The following is a 16,896-nucleotide window of genomic DNA, read 5'->3' on the forward strand; positions in this document are numbered from 1 at the left end:
GTTCTAGTATCATGCACCGAGTTAATTTCACTTTTGAAATATTGTAAATTAGGAACAGAACCACATCCTCTCCATTCAACAAAGCTTGACCGTCGTGTACAATTTCATGAGGAGAATAGTGGTGCAAACTGGGATTTTGTAAGATATTGTAACAGGCTATTACTTTGGCTGACGCATCTCTCCGGTACCACAAAGTAAATGTGAACCATCCATTCCACTGCTGGACTCACTGAAGCCTGATGCGCTCATCAGCTCCGCAAAAATAGTCCACCGCTGTCCTGCTCATTACATGCTGAGAAACTACTCCACCATGATGAATAAGTGAATATTCAAGCCATTACGAAAATTGGCCTTCTTCATGGTGAGGACTTTTTACATTGGGCATGCGCCGCTCCGGTTTTATTTTTTACGAGAAGGAAGGTAAAGGCAGTGTGAAGATCGGAGAGGAATGAAACCAAAGGCCTCATGGGAGGCCTTAAAAAGATTCGAATTGAGCATTACGATCATGTTGCTTAAGAAGTTGGAATAGCAACAAATCACTGAGGTCGCCTCAAAGGTGCTCTTCTGTTTAAAAATTCAACTGTGCAGCCATGCCTTATATAACTTCTTCTATTATGGGCTTAGGATTAGAGTTACTATGTTGAATTTATTCATGAGATCGGAGGTAGGATAATCATTTAAAAAAAAAACATGCTTAATCTTTTGGTTTTAATAGTTGTCTCTTCGGCTCCCTTGTACTTCCTCCATCCGCTTTGTCAAGTCAAGTCAAGTCAAGTCAACAGTATTTATAGAGCACTTTCAAACAGCCATCGCTGCATACAAACTGCTGTACATGGAGCAATTTAACATGCACAATAAACAGTAAGACAAATTGGTGATAAAGGCGGTAGAAAGCACCAAACAGTAAAACCAAGAACAGATCTAAGTCATGCTGAGTCGAATGCCAAAGAATACAAGTGAGTTTTGAGGAGGGCTTTGAAGATGGGCAGCGAGGAGGCTTGCCGAATGTGGGGCAATCGAGTTCAGTTAAAATGTGCCTGCACAAAATGAAGAAACTGTAGAAATAAAATGTTCTGCAAGGTGTTGCTACTTATCTACATGCACCTGTTTATCTTTTTGGGGGAGTTTTCAGCACGGAGCAAGTCATTATTAATGACATTTTCAGTGAATAATGGTATTGGACACAACAAGCCATTTCATTCAAATTATAAATGATAAATTGATGCAAAATGAAACAAAATGCAATCAAAAACAGTCCATCTGGGCACTACACACCCAAAGACCCTCACAACACTACTTTCTCGTATTGCAGCTGTTGACGCAGACTTAAGCGCCGGTGCGGCTTGAGGTGCTTTGGTGATAAACAAAGTCTTTGTTGCACAACTTGCACAAAAACATCGTCTGCTCACGCCTTCATTCAACAAGTTGTTTGGTTTTTTTAACTTCCATCTAGCAGGCCAAACAAAGCGGTTTTACTTCTTGCCAGTTGTTGATGTTCTAGCGGACTGATGTGACTCAATGCATCTTTAGCATCAGCCTTGTCGATGCCCTAGAAATTAGTGCAAAAGGTTCTAAATAGCCCAGACCATAAAAATGGAGAAGGCCTCGAAAAAGCTGAAGGAAAATTTCCGCTACTCAGTTGAAGCGTTTTGTGGGCGAGGCAACGCATTGCAAGGGCAATGTGAGGGAACGCTCCTACGACATTTCGAAGACATGTCGTCCAAAATTACTCTGTTCCTTGTTTTCATACCCTCATTTATATGTGATCAAGTACAGGTCTTTTTTTGTACTTTGTTGAACTAAACTGTCTTTGACAGAGGAGATTCTGCCCTCAGTGAGAGTACCGGTTTAAATTAATGACTACCGGTACATCAGAATGTCTTGTTGGCTTCAGGGTGGGTTTAACACTTCAGATTAACACTTGCTCTGATTGAATATGGCGGGGTGGAACTAGAGAAAGGAGAGAGCAGAACATTAAGAGCATTGTTTGATTCACTGGAGGTGGGTGCCGGCATTCGGTAGAAGTCATTGACACTACTTTTGAGATGGAAAATTAGACTTCAGTTGAAGTGCTAAAGATGTCATTTGTGGTATCACGGCTGCTCGTCGGTGACGTTTCTTTAGATCAAATGGATCAGAGTGCATTTGACTAAAGGTGTGAGGTCAATTTGATGAAAATGCTATTCAATCACAGTTAACCTTGAATCACTGTGAAGCGGTTTCTCTCCAGGGGGGGACAAATCACACTTTTTAATAACTGAAACAAACATTTTTTTATATTGGCTAGCAAAACTGTACATCAACTTTTTGTTGGATTTGGATAAGCTGCCGGTTAGAACAATACAAGTACAACCGCAAAACAGTACACAGGACACACAAGCATAAAGCCCGAGCTTATCTGCAAAGAGCAGATGGAGGCTCATGTGCTTCTTCGAGTTAATGTGTTACAGTGTCTCGTGCTTTAATTTTTCTGCACTATAAAAACAATGCTTAAAATTTTTGCTACGACATTTATTTTCTTTGGTAATAAATACACTTATTATACATATTATAATATATTTAATATTTGATACTAACCAAAAATAAAAATGGATATGCCTGACTGACACATCGCTATGAGCAAAATATGTAACACAAACTAAACCAATGAGTGAAAAGGGAACTTTACAAAACTATGAACAAATACATTCTCTGACAAAGATTGGTTTCGACCGAGACACACATTTGCTGCCTGCTTGTCATTTGAGGAAGTGTAAAACCACGTTGCATTGTTCTGAGAAGTGTTTATGTTTCGCTCATGTATCTAAATATGGAATCCAACGTGTTCGAGATTAATCTCATTACATTCGCACACCACTTAAAACTACAATACTGTAGTTAAAATCTCATTATCATCTTATTTCATGGCTCACTAGCTGTGCATGAAGTGGCCCAGCCTTGGGTGTGTTGGCTTTAAAATGTGTCTTTGTGGGACTTGTAAATTTTGATAATTATAGTCGATTGTTTTCTTGTATTTGTTTTGTTTTTTTATCCTCGCACAAAGTCATCAGGGATTGTTCTCCTTTGTACTTGCTCTTGCCATTGCCGCTTTCTTCAGCTGCAAACCTTGACATGGCAATATGATCAAAACGGAGCATTATCGTAATTACCAACAGGAACATACAGTCTGTTGAGCTAGTGGCCACTCATCTACCACTGTCGCAATTTGCTATGTGCACAACACAGGTCACGGTTGCATTTGGAACATGATCAAATGTCATTTCTAACAGTACAGTTAAACCATTATACAGTATCACCATTTTTAATAACTTTGAAATGTGAGAGACCCCACACATGCCGAGGGGGTTGATGCGTGTTATTTCTCCTCTCACAGTGTGTGGTGTATTGGAGAACACAGAACACCACACACCTAACTGCATGTCTACGGAAAATCGCCAGTCTCTTCACCCAAACCAGATGATGATCTTTGTACCAGGAATGACCTGTGAGAGGCAGCATGGGGCCACTGGGCAAATTTGAATAGAAGAAGCTTGGCCACTGTGAGCTAATTTGTTCATGACATCGCCGTGGCAGACTCTTTTCTTTTGTCATTTTCATTGTGGTTAATTTGATCGTAAGAAAGGGAATCGGTGTAAAATTCTGCCCAGTTATTGTTATGAGTTTGTCTGTCTTAAATTCCAATAAGGTTTGCTCAGGTGCTGACATTTGGACATAAGTGCTTTTCTGATATGGAAAGAAAAAGACAAAACACCTTTTATAAAGCATTCACAATATGTACTGAACAATGTTGGGTATTTTATTTATTTATTTATTTATTTATTTTTACTTCACTGCATGTTTGAGCAAAATTTGTTGGCAACCAATCCACATAAACAACCTCAAGATGCATATTGGGAAACATTGTGTTCATCATCATTAACGACATATCCATCTTGTTTGACTGCACAGGTATACCATTCTTTATGCATTTGATGTCAAAATTATTCACATTACCACGGTACACTATTGTCTATTATATATTCACAACATTGCAGCCAATAATATCTATGAATAGTATGGCTATGAACTATGAAAAACTATTGTTCCTGCGATGGTGTCTTGCTTCATCTTTTACGACTACAACGCTACTCAAATGTGGAAGCTGCGATTAAATGTAGTCTCTTCCATTTCCGTGTGTGTGTGTGTGTGTGTGTGTGTGTGTGTGTGTGTGTGTGCGTGGCCAACCATCCACACATCTGCACACACACACTCCATTAAGAATCAGGGTTGTTGTCTCCTGCTGCCGCTCGTCTCTCATAAAAGCAATGGTGCAGCTGAGGACAATTCTCTTTCTGTGCTCCACTTGCAGATGCTGTGCATTCCCCCCCCCCCCGCCCCCAGCCATGCAGAGACCTCTCCCTCACTTTCATACATACTGTCTTACTTTCTGCCTCTGCCTTTCTGTCCGTTTCATATTTCATGGCCAACCCAGCGTTCCTCGCTCCTCGTCTCTTAACACTGGTCATCTTTGGGCAAATAAGTGTCAGAAAAAGAAAAAAAAATATTTGAGGAACTCAATTTTACAACCTCACATTGTCGGCGGAAAGCAGCCCGACATCTAAAATTTATGTACCATCAAAAGAGTTGAGGCAAACCCCATTTAAAGGGGGCAAGGATGGATAAAATGGTCCAAAATGCTATTTTTCTCCTGTCCCACCACCCAAATGACCAAATTGAATTTCAAATAGAATATTTTTCCAAAAGAACAGGTAAAACAAAGTTATCTCCTCTTTTCTATTTTTCACATTTTTAGCCTTGATTGAAGGTCTCACTCTACCTCATGCAACTATGTTATGCACATGAATACAATAAGGCAATTCTTTTTTAACTATTTCTTGACGTATTTAGTAAAATTGTCCTCTTTGTTAGCAGTAAGAAGAAGAAGATAAGAAAAAACCTTTATTAGTCTCACAATGGAGAAATTCCCAATTCACAGCAGCAAAGTTATGAAAGTAAGAAGTAGAACAACAAAATATAGGAGCTGCTGGAAAGGCAGCCACTCTCGCGGCGCCATTTTGAAGTCAAAATAACAAAAATAACACAAGACAACACATAGGACACAGACAGTCGTTCAATCTTCACCAATTTTCTGCATACACTTTGTTGTCTGAAGCAGTTCTAGATGAAAGAGGAGAGGATCAAAGTGTCCTTTCTCCAGTGGATCGAGACGTCATGCTGAAAATGTGCACACGTCTGTTACAAGCTAAGTTTTGAAAGCAAACACAAAGCTGTAGCATCCATTGACGAAAAGAGATGAGTTCACTTCTCCTGTCCCACGTAATCCGCTTCAAACTCCAAGCCGCAACTCCCAGCTCCAAATCCGCATCGGCACTCCGCGCCAACGCTCCTTTCTTCTCATCGTCGGCTCCTCAAGACCTCCATCCATCCAGCCGCAGACCGTTCAACAGCACCGATCTCTCCGCTGAACAAAGCGGGGCTGTGAAAAATGCTGCCCATTACAGGCGCAAGACACAAGCGCCCCGGGACTGTCCAGCAACGACAGTCAAATGGCGCCGACATTCCTCCAGTCAAAAACAGTGCTGGTATACCCATGCTGCCGAGAAGGCGCAACCACCAAGCACAGAGTCTCCTACTTGATGAATGTCGTGGCCAAAAAATGCTGAAAAAGGTCCACATCAAGTCCACACGACGTAACAACAAACACAAAGTGACAAAAGAAACACAAGAACAACAACAAAAAAAAAAGTAGCAGCGAGCTAAAAAGACAGCTTCTCCTCCTGAGCAAAAGCTAACATGAGGATTTGGAACCCTGTTACTTGAAACTCTGATACGTTTTTACAGTGTCAGATATTGTAAACATCAAATAAAACAACATAATAAAAAAAATACCAAATATCTCAGCTGAGCTAATCAGGCCTTTGATAGTTGTATTATTGCAGAATTTGTAGCAGAAAATCAAAAGAGTTAAAGCCAAAATGTCCTCCAATGCCTACATTGATCCCGCTGGACTAGTTCACATATCTACCCAATATCATAATTATTGAGCAATTTAATTGACAAAACAAAGTAATTTTAAACCCCAGATTATTAATATCCTTTTTTTTTTTTTTTTTGCGAATGAATGTTTTTGGGGTTTTTTCGCTTTTCGTTTGGACATGTCATTTCCGGACTGCGCCAGGAATGTATTTCAAGCACGGAACAATGCTGCCAGTGAGGACGAGTAGGATTTTAAGACAACACGATACCTTCGCTTGTGTGGAAACACTTTGACAAGGTGGTTGCCATGTATAGTCTTGGTAAATGCGGAGTGAAATGTAAGGGCAACATGAGAATTAGTTGATGCATCTCAGCCGGTATCGCAAACGGCAGCAAACCTGAAGAATGATTCAACAGCGGTGGCTGCTGTCCAAGAGCGTGAGACACACAAAAAGGTGATGCTGCCTTATTTATTTCTTATCTCAGAATCATCTTTATCTCATCAAATTGTATCAACCTAAAAAAGGAATAAATCTCTTGGGGTCGAATCGCTAGGCCTCATGTTGATATAAATCGTCTTGGTCAAAAAACATATCATGACACCCCTTCTCCAAACCAGTCGCCCATTAGTCACAGATGTTAGCAGTTTTATTTCCTTTTCTATAGTATTTGTAATTCATATTCTATACACACACACCAAAGTTTAGTTGGGTAGGTTTTAAACTCACCTCCTAATTAGAACTGCATTAAAATTCATCAAATTAATGCACACATTACACTAATAGTCGACAACATTCCTTTATAACCTAAAAAAAATATTCAGTTATGCTGAATATATATAAATAAAAAATTCCCCCGGAGCTTTGGTTGTTGTATGTGGGCGAGATCAGTATTTTCAAGATGCTCTTTAATATTGCATATCATGATCATTATCCCTCCCTATCGCCTCAGTACAACACAAAACTCACCACCCCAAGAATCACTCCATATTATGTACATAAGGATATTTTGCAATTGCGCCGCGCTATATTATTCATTAGGCTCTCGCATATGGCGGCTGGCAGATGGCAGCACTGGAGCCAAAGCAAGATGGAATGCGCCATTGGTGCTAATTGGCTTGGATAACGCTGATAATGACTGTCAATGTAAAGAGAGTGTCCTCAGGGGAAGGAGGGGTTGCGGAAGAATTAAAGCGCAAGTAAATGGGTACGCATGCGTGCACAAACAGACGAGACACAATGTTACATTTTAAAGAATCAACATCAGCATAAATGTGCCCAAATATTTTAGCTGCAAGACTATAACACACACACACACACACACACATGCGCGCGCGCATGCGCACAAACAATACTATGACGGCAGAATGTTTGTTACCAATCATTTAATTATGTGCTAAAATGTAATTAATTCTCCTTTGTTTCCACAAGGGCTTCACATAATCTGTCCCATTGAATACTGATTACCACAAAATATTTCAGACACTCAAATGTGATTTTCAATTCCAAAGACATCCATCCATCATTGATGTGCCCTTATTCTGGACAGATCACCCATCAATGCCAAGCAACAGACAATACTAGAGACGCAATTTCACTCTGACCCATGAAACCGCATGCTCATCATTCATACTTTGTACATGACAGTTGTCAAATCTCGCTTGCCCCAGGGACTAAAATATCCACTGACCCGTTCTCTGTTTCAAAGGGTTTCACCACTCCAGAGTAATCTGAAAGTAAGTAGAGGAAAAAGGTTTAGGGTTAGGGGGTAGGGTTAGGGTGATGGTTAGGGCGTTAGGCTTGGGGGTAGGGTTAGGGTTAGTGGTTTGGAGTTACGGTTAGGGGTTCGTAGTTAGGGTTAGGGCAAGGGTTAGGGTTAGAGGTTAGGGTGAGGGCTCGGGTTAGTGTTAGGGTCAGGGGGTTAATGTTAGGGTTAGGGTTGGGGGGATGTGTGAGGATTAGGGCGTAGGGTTTGTTCGCTCATATTTTTGCCTTTGTGAACATAAGTGGATTCGAAAATGGACGGATAGATGAAAATGTATAACTTAAGTCAGGCTCTCTTCCATGGTTATAGCTAAATCTAGAAGGGCCTAAATCAGGCATGTCCAAAGTCCGGCCCGGGGGCCAAATCCGGCCCGCGGTCGAATTTCATCCGGCCCTCGGCCCCTGTCATAAAATCAGTGCCGTCTGGCCCGCAGGTTGGGCGCAATGGAACACGTGTTGCATTGACTGAGGTCTCGTAGACTGGTGAGTGATGTTTCATATAGTACTGCTTCCCTCTAGTGGCTAAATGAGTAATAGCATTCACTAAAAGAGTAATAGCATTTAGACACTAGAGGGCATCACTCACGAGTCATCACTCCATGTTTATATTGACTGATATGTCATATTTCAAATGATCCTTGCAGTTGTGGATATGTGTATTGCTTGTTCATCTCCCCGTTATTCGAGTCACAGGTTTTGTGACTATTGAAAAGTCATGGTGATACATTTTATGTTTTAAATCAATCAATTTGCACTCAGGAGACTTCTGTTTAAGAAAAAGTCAAGTGAATAAGCAGTTGCATGTGATATACCTGTTTCAAATGAACCAAAAGAAATTCTTAAGATTGCTGAAATTAAAATAAAATGGAAATGTGAAACAGACTGGCTTACTAAAATTTGTTGAACAATATTGTTGTTCAATGTAAAGAATGTCAGCCAAGGTCGGCCCCCCGACATTTTACCACATAAAATCTGGCCCCCTTGGCAAAAAGTTTGGACACCCCTGGCCTAAATCAAGGACGGCGAACTCTGGTGTTTAAATTTTTAGAATTGCAAATATTCATCTCAGTTATTAAGCCATTTATCAAGCCGTTATCATGGAATTAATTTAACTTTATACCTTTCATTACTCCATTAGACATGGCTCACCCATGACATCTAAGTGCTCCTTTCCACCCCATAGCTCCTTCCTCTTGCGTCATGTCACTGCTCCACATGACACAGGACAATTAATTATGATAATATTTGATGTGCAGCTGCATGCTCATCGTTCACACTTTGTACATGACAGTACAATTAATTACGATATTTGAGTCTCGCCCAACGGGTAAATACAAAGTGGTCTATTGTGTCGACAGTGCATCTGTGCCATGGTGCAAATGCCGGCGACTTCTGATTTTCATTTCAGCACAAAGCTCGCTGGCTGCGCATGTTCGTGAATTGGGCAAATCTGTCTAAACCAAGCTGGATGAGCTGGCACAGCAGAATGAGGATCTTGGAGAATCTCCTGGCAGAGTGATATTTTGGTGGCAGAACGTCCATCTACTGATAATTGATTTCTGCTAACTGATGCTCAGGGCACCTGTAAGTGTAAGTCAACATCGGCACAGGGTAAACAGCTGGTCTATCTATCCATCCATCCATTTTCTGATTTGCTTATCCTTACGAGGGTCACGGGAGTGCTGGAGCCGATCCCAGCTGTCATCAGGCAGTAGGCGGGGGACACCCTGAACTTGTTGCCAGCCAATCGCAGGGCACACGAGACAAACAAGCATCGGCGCTTACACTAACACCTATGGACAATTCAGAGTAGTCCATTTATCTGCCACGCATGTTTTCGGAATGTGGGAGGAAAGCGGACAACACCCACGCAACCACGGGGAGAACATGCAAACTCCACACAAGAAGGCTGAAGCCGGAATCGAACCCTTCACCTCTGCACTGTGAGGCAGACGCTGTCACGTCCCGTGTTTGCCAGCAGGGGGCAGGCCCTGTTGCCATCCGACACACCTGTCACCCATTGGGGACTAATTACACTGGCTTTATGTGTGCGCTCCGGCAGTTGACTTACTGCCGGAGAATTCCACGCCGTGCCAAAATTTCTCTCGACCAATTCCTACTTGCATTTAGTCATTGCCTCTTAGCCTTGTGGCTGTTATTACGTGTCGTTGTTCCTCTTGCGAGTGAAACTTATATTCATTGTCTAATCTAACCCTCCTTGCTACCTTTTTCCGCAAGCGTTTTCAGTTGTCCTTTTATTTTATCCCTGGTCCCTATTTTGACCACCGCTTTTTGTTATTCTCCCTGTCGGGTTATTTTGTGTTCGTTATTAAAGACTCCTTTTGTTATCTGACAAAATCTCTTTTTGCGTCTGCTATTTCGGGGATCCACTTCCTTATTTTGTTGTGCACGGAGCGATCATTCTATCGCTTCGGGCACAACGTGACAGACGCGCTAACCAATGGATCAGCCGACCACCACAGCTAGTCTCATGCGACATATTTCTTTCACTAATATGTGAACAGTAGAAAACAAACCTTTGGAATTGTTGCATTTTATTTTTAAATCATCCCATTGGTAGGCACAGCAAGGGAGTGGCGGGGGCTAATTCTCCAAGTGCCCATTTCTTGTTATAGATGTGTCATGTTGAGACTCAGTTGTATGACTAGGGAGCCAATTTTAAAAGGGATCAAAGGAACTACTCTGACTACTCGACAGCAGCGCAGCCCTCCTTTACTCCGATTTGCCGGCTTTTCCTCATCAACAAAATTGCCAACATCGGACCCAACCCACAGATTTACAACGCATGACAAACAGGATTTACACCGTTCATGAGAATAGCACCCAAGTTATGTAACATTTTATTTTACTGCAACTTTTTGGTGTTCAACTTTGAGTCCACTAGTCATATGGGTATCAGGTACAACATTCAACAAATACAGAGAGCCTAACAGATGTCATAACTAGTGACGTGCTTTTGGCAGTACGTCAAACCTGTTGAATTATTTGAAAAGGCATCATGTGAACATGACTATCAGTGCAGCAGCAGCACGTTCTTCAGATCAAGCCTAAGCAACAATAACAACAACCATCCGAACAATGGCAACTGATCAAACTGTTGTGCCTCTCTGCATTGTTCATTACTTAAAAAGACAAACTGCTGGCATTGATCCACAATGATTTTGTTGATATGAATGTAAGTTTCAACTAAGCATTTTTTTCCCGACTTCAAAATGCTTTTGCTAAATACAGAAATATAATGTTTCCGGAGGTTGAATTCCTAAATGCAAAACAATAATCTATATATTTTTTCACATAAAGGTATGAAAAAAGAAACATATACAGGTACATTGCTATGGCAAAAGGGTTTTGTGGCTCCCGGGGTTTCTTTCTTTCTGTGGATAGAGATCCAATTGGTTTTTTTTCCAGTATTTAAGGTTGCCGACCCCTGATGTAGCCAAACATTATTACAATGAAGGTAATGTAGGTAATATGCTTGTCTGTATTCTTTTTAACCGTTTCATCATTAGTCTTCCGACAAAGCGTGGAATATACACTTTCTCATTAGCAGTGAATTTATTTTTACAAGAAGACTGAAAAAATGTTTTCCTTGTTTTCCCCCGTTGCTTGTTATGTGCTTGCACTGCCTGTCATTGCTGTGTCTTAGCTCAGTGGGGTCGAAGGCTCTCCTGCTCCTTCTCCTCCTCCTCCTGTCATGTGCTCAACTCCTTGCAGCATATATAAATAAATGGCCATTCCATTCAGTCAACAATTGTGTTTGGTTTTTGACATACTTTCTACTGTGCGTGTCTTCCGACGCCCAACTGGGCCATATCTTTCGCCATCTGTGTGTATCTGACGAATAAACACTCAGCTACAGCTTCAAACAATCAAAACAAGACAAAAAAAAAGAAATGCTGCTGGCTGTACTGGTGGTGTCAATCAAAATCACAGAAACTGATAAACACTTTAGTTTCCTAGCATCTCAATGACGATTTGTTGGCATACTCTAATAATGTTGCAATTGTTATTCCACAGCTTTAGTAACCTTTGTTTGGAGACTAGTTTACTTGCATTTGCTTGTACAGGTAATAACGTTTTACTTGTGGTGACAATGTGACACCCGAACAGATAATTTCTGTTTCCATTATTTCTAATGTGGGGGTGCAGAGTGGTGTTGGTTCCACATCTTGACCGACATCATAGCTTGGATTGTGTCGAAACTCTGAGCTGTTGCTTTAAAGCAGGCATGTCCAGCTCCGGGGCCTGGAGGGCCACTTTCCCGCCTGTTTTTCAGCTCTCCCGGCTGCAACACACCTGATTCAGATGATCAGCTCATCAGCCAGCTCTGAAGCAGCATTTGAACGATCCTGATGATGCTCCTTGGAGAGCTGGAAAACAGGCAGGACAACGGCCCTTGAGGACCGACTTTGGAAACCCCTGCTGTAAAGAGTCAAATCACTATGCTCAAAAAAGTGAAGATTTTGATTCTTCCTCTCTTTTGTCCTTTTATTCAGAAATGCAATGTACCACCAATTTTGAAATGTGATGTGTTCCGTCTACAGGACGACAGAATGAAAAGCTCATTAACTTATGGTCATACCAGAAGAAAAGCTGCCAACTTGGACCGAAAGGCAGATCCAGTGGGGTTCTCGTTGAAAGAGGAGCATTGCACTGCCCCCGTCTGGTTATAACAGCGAAGCGCAGAATATCACTGCATAATTTCTGCAACATACTCCCATGCACGGTGGTCCCAGATGTCCGGAATTTAGTCATTTGTTCCCTTTGAGACTGATGGAATCAAGGGTGTCACCAATGCATAATCAAGAGAAAAAAATGAAATCAAGTGGTTGTACCAATGCAAAGAAAACAATTATTTTAAACTGTACCGAAGGGGGCCGTTTTATGTTCAAATGTATTCTGTTGTCCTTGCTTGGCTTCAAACTGAAAGATGTTATGGTTTGGTTACACCATATCATATAATACGAAGCAACATATTCTGTCTGAGAGTTATCACCATTAAATCATTACCCATAAACCTTCCTCTGAATAAGAATATTAGCATTACTGGATAGTTTGAAATAAATTCCAAATCGTGAATAAACCCAAATGTTCCTTGTCCTGTCGTGACTGAACAAATATTACTCTGGTCTTAATTGACCCTCCTGTTTGCATTATCCGCTCTGTACATAAACGGGCAGATGTGAACGTTTGAGTGACAGGTCTTTAAACATGCTGAAACTCAGCAGGTGGCTTTCTATAACATTTAAAGGCAGTCTGATGCTGAGTTTAAATTGGAAGTTTTAGTCATTTATTCATTCATCCTTCACACGCATTAACTGAAGCAGGATGTGTCTTGGTTGCTACATTGGGAGGATTAGCCTCAACTTGGCAGGGTTGTAGGTACTTGGCCCAATGCAAGAGTCTACTTTGTTTCACAACAAGTCAACACCTACAGTAACTACAACACACAACTTAGTATCGAGCAACTTCTTTGTATTGGCATCACAATCCAGTTTATGGGGAGTATAACGCTAGAGCCAGAGTTGTTCAAAATTGTTGGAGAACAGAAAGACAGCGTTATGTTAGTCGCATCAGACATTATTTGAATGTAGCTCACCACATGACAAGATAGTTACTGGATGTACAGGAACGCTTGTGAAGAGTGGCACACTTCATAAACGAAACCAAGCCAATGAGCATCCAGCTCGTAGCTGAAGGAGAAAAAGATGTGAAAACTTACCAACATTGATGACATTGGCGGACAAGAAGTGCCTGCAGGGTAGGGTGGCTACGCTCAGGAAGGAGTCGCCATCCGTGGTCATGGCTGTCCCTAATCGTAGCGACAGGTTTGGTGATTCATTCACCGTCGAAAATCCTGCTGCTCCGGGCTCCATTAATAGATGGTCGTTAAGGTTGTGTCACAAAAGTTGGTGTCAAAACAATGGTGACACTGTGTTGTTGTAGCGGACCTCACTTCCGAAAAAAAAAATCCAGTCAGTTGATGCAAGTTAAACAAGAATAGAGCTATTTGGTAGTTATCTTCACTGGGGGGGGCGGGGACATTTAAAAAGGCTGAGCCTGAAAATGCTTAGTTCTCCAAACTGAAGTTCATCTGCAGTAAAGCGCATTCCCATATACTTGTCAAGTATCTGATGGTGAGAATGGTAATCCTTGTAGAAGTTAAGAATCACAAAAAGGACGCTTAAAAAAGGAAACAAAAATGAGGGTTCTTTGTCTTTCATTTGTGATATTATTAGTAAACTTTTTGCTCTGAAGCCAGAGAAGGCACTTCATCAAACTGCTCCAGTTCCCTGCAACACAGCTAGAGTGTAACAATACAAAAGGAGTACATTAAAAAATATAATTCAAACAAGTACAACAACAAATCAAAATTTCACCTTTGTCGAAGGATAAATAATCACACAAAATCCAAATGTGCTGTATCATCAGCAAATTGGAAACCAGCAGTGGGCTATATAAAGAAAATAATATGACATACTTTAATCTACATCTATATCAGCTACAGTATCTTACACTCTTTTATGAAGTTCAATGGGAAATGGTTGAGGAAAAAAAATGATGATTATCCATTGAATAATCATCTATCTATTTTCTAATTCGCTTATCCTCACAAGGGTCGCAGGTGTGCTGGTGTCTGTCCCAGCTGTCTCCGGGCAGTAGGCGGGGGAGCCCCTGAACCGGTTGCCAGCCAGTCGCAGGGCACACAAAGACAAACAACCACTCACACTCACACTCACACCTAGGGACAATTTGGAGTGGTCAATCAGCCTGCCACGCATGTTTTTGTTATGTGGGAGGAAACTGGAGTACCCAGAGAAAACCCACGCAGGCACGGGGAGAACATGCAAACTCCACATAGGAATGCTGGAGCCGGAATCCAACCCTGCACATCTGCACTTTGAGGCGGAGATGCTCACCAGTCGACCACCATGCCGCACTGGAATAATGATCACTTGAATCATATGTTTTAAATTCATGACATTTAAGGGTAATGTAACTTGTCAAAAGAGTTAAAATAATATCTTTTTAGTTTTGGGGTGGCAGTTAGTGGTACAGCTTTAAATGTTAATGTAGGCAATTTCACACATTTTACGAGGTCTTAAATACGAACAGATTCAAAGAGATTTAAAATATTTTTACAAATATCACACCAAAAATAGTTTGTACTCTTTTGAGGAAATATGGTAAGCAGACAAATGTAATGGTGACAGCTTGAAGAGTGTGAATCTACAATAATGACACATATAATGCACTTGGTTATGTTCCAAGTGAATAGCCAGGGAGAGGCAGATTAAAGGCCCATGGAACGTTGTGCAATGGTGTTTTTTTACTCACAATGCACTGGTGTTTTAGATTCACGTTTAGATTTTATGTCAAAAGCATTTTGCTTGTCATGACGTCTCCTAGCCAGAAACAAAGCTGCATTGTGTTTGTTTACGGACTAAGTAAGTGTGTGGGTCGGGCGAATGGCAGTACCATTTCTTGTCCTTTACCTTAAATGTGTTAGAATTGTCTTGCATTTGGATGGGGTTCTCCGTCTGTGGCTGTTTCCTGTGTATTTAGCATGATCTGTGTGTTGATATTTCAGTGTTTGCTTTGAACACCATTATTTTTTTGCATCGTTATTGGGCAGGATAATGCAAAACTTACCCAACAATGTTACCCAAATTTCTTTTGTTAGGGGTGATGCATGGACCAAGACAGAACTGATTTGAATTAAAGAAGAAGAAAACCCTTTATTTTGTCTCACAATGGAGAAATTAGCAATTTACAGCAGCAAAAATTATAAAAAGAGAAAGTAGAAAAGCAAAAGTATTTGCATGCACACAAAAAAATCACTACAAAACACAAACATAATTTGGTGTGAAATTCATACATTTTTTTAACCAACAGGGTGATGAAATAAAATGATACAATGTTGAAAACAGAATGTGGGGAATAGATATACAGTATTAAAGTGTGTGGAAAAAATGTGGAGGAAGAAGTTAAGTTTGAAAAGACATTAGGATGCTAGACAAAAAGTTCATGTGGAGCATGGCTACTCACTTTAACGCTCCTTCACTTACCCTCCACCTTGTGTCTCTCATGAAAAGGTCAGATACGCTGCTGGAAAGCTTTCGTGGGCTTTGTGAGATCCGCCACCATGCACACCAAGTCCACACAATGAATGTGTGCGTCTGATGGAGGTGGGGTTTGCTTGGTGTGGTGGGCAGACTGGAGAGCATGTTGAGAACTGTTTGGCAGAGGTTGGTCGGCAGATAGTTTAGGGTGCAGGTCAGGGCATGTCCTTGTTCCCATCATGCACATATTCACTCTCCACAGTGTATCCCAAATGTAAACTCGTATTTCAGACAAAGATATACATTGCTAGTCATTCGTTTGTAGCTCTCTGTAAACATTACTGGCACACATTTAAGCCTCTTCTTCAGGGTCCACATCTAATTTTCGGTGAGAGATGAGGTACTCCTTGGGCTGGTCACCAGCCAGTTGCAAGGCAGATACTGTAATCGTAGGCAAATAACGCATTAGAGTCACAATCACGCCCACAGGCAATTTGTCAATGAAGCCAACATGCATGTTTTTGGAATGTGGGAGGAATCCGAAGCTCTCCCCACCCAGGAACAGAGAAAACATCCAAATGAAACACCAGAGGGCCTGAATCTAATCCAAAACCACTAACACACCATGCTACTCATATTAATAACAATCATAATCATCATCATCATGGTACATTTTTAAAACTCATTATTTTTCAAACAAATTTCACATCAAATTATGTTTTTGTGTTTTGTAGTGAATTAATTATGAAATTAAGAGTGCTTTTTGAGTTGAGACGTTATGGTAGCCCAAATAGATCACCGATGATGTGGTGGTGGTGGGTGTGGGTGTGGGTGTGGGTGTGGGTGTGGGTCTGGGTGTGGGTGTGGGTGTGGGGGGGGGGGGGGGCACTATCAAAAAATAGACCGCTCTGAGGTAAATGTATCATTTTTATGTTAATATATTTTTATCACACTTATATTAATGTAAATTTGGTAATGACAATATTTTTATAAACCTAGTATAGTTCAAAAGCCAGAACCATTCGCAAGGACAAGCTAGCAGGTAAAATGCTAATGAGATGATGCATCCCCAA

The 16,896-nt window shown here is 41.1% G+C and overlaps 2 protein-coding genes across 3 annotated transcripts in view; one reads left to right on the forward strand and one right to left on the reverse strand.

Moving 5' to 3' along the window:
* Nucleotides 1-16,896, reverse strand: part of plch2a (phospholipase C, eta 2a) — a 128,223-nt gene that overhangs the window by 108,005 nt on the left and 3,322 nt on the right. Inside the window, exon 2 of the mRNA XM_052058257.1 lies at nucleotides 13,483-14,053. Coding sequence (XP_051914217.1) covers nucleotides 13,483-13,636 — 154 coding nt within the window. The 5' untranslated portion in view covers nucleotides 13,637-14,053. The remainder of the gene's footprint in view (nucleotides 1-13,482; nucleotides 14,054-16,896) is intronic.
* The window catches only part of renbp (renin binding protein), a 48,660-nt gene that overhangs the window by 15,007 nt on the left and 16,757 nt on the right, over nucleotides 1-16,896 (forward strand). The window lies entirely within an intron of this gene.

The sequence above is a fragment of the Hippocampus zosterae genome, chromosome 2, assembly GCF_025434085.1.
Source record: "Hippocampus zosterae strain Florida chromosome 2, ASM2543408v3, whole genome shotgun sequence".
NCBI lineage: Eukaryota > Metazoa > Chordata > Actinopteri > Syngnathiformes > Syngnathidae > Hippocampus > Hippocampus zosterae.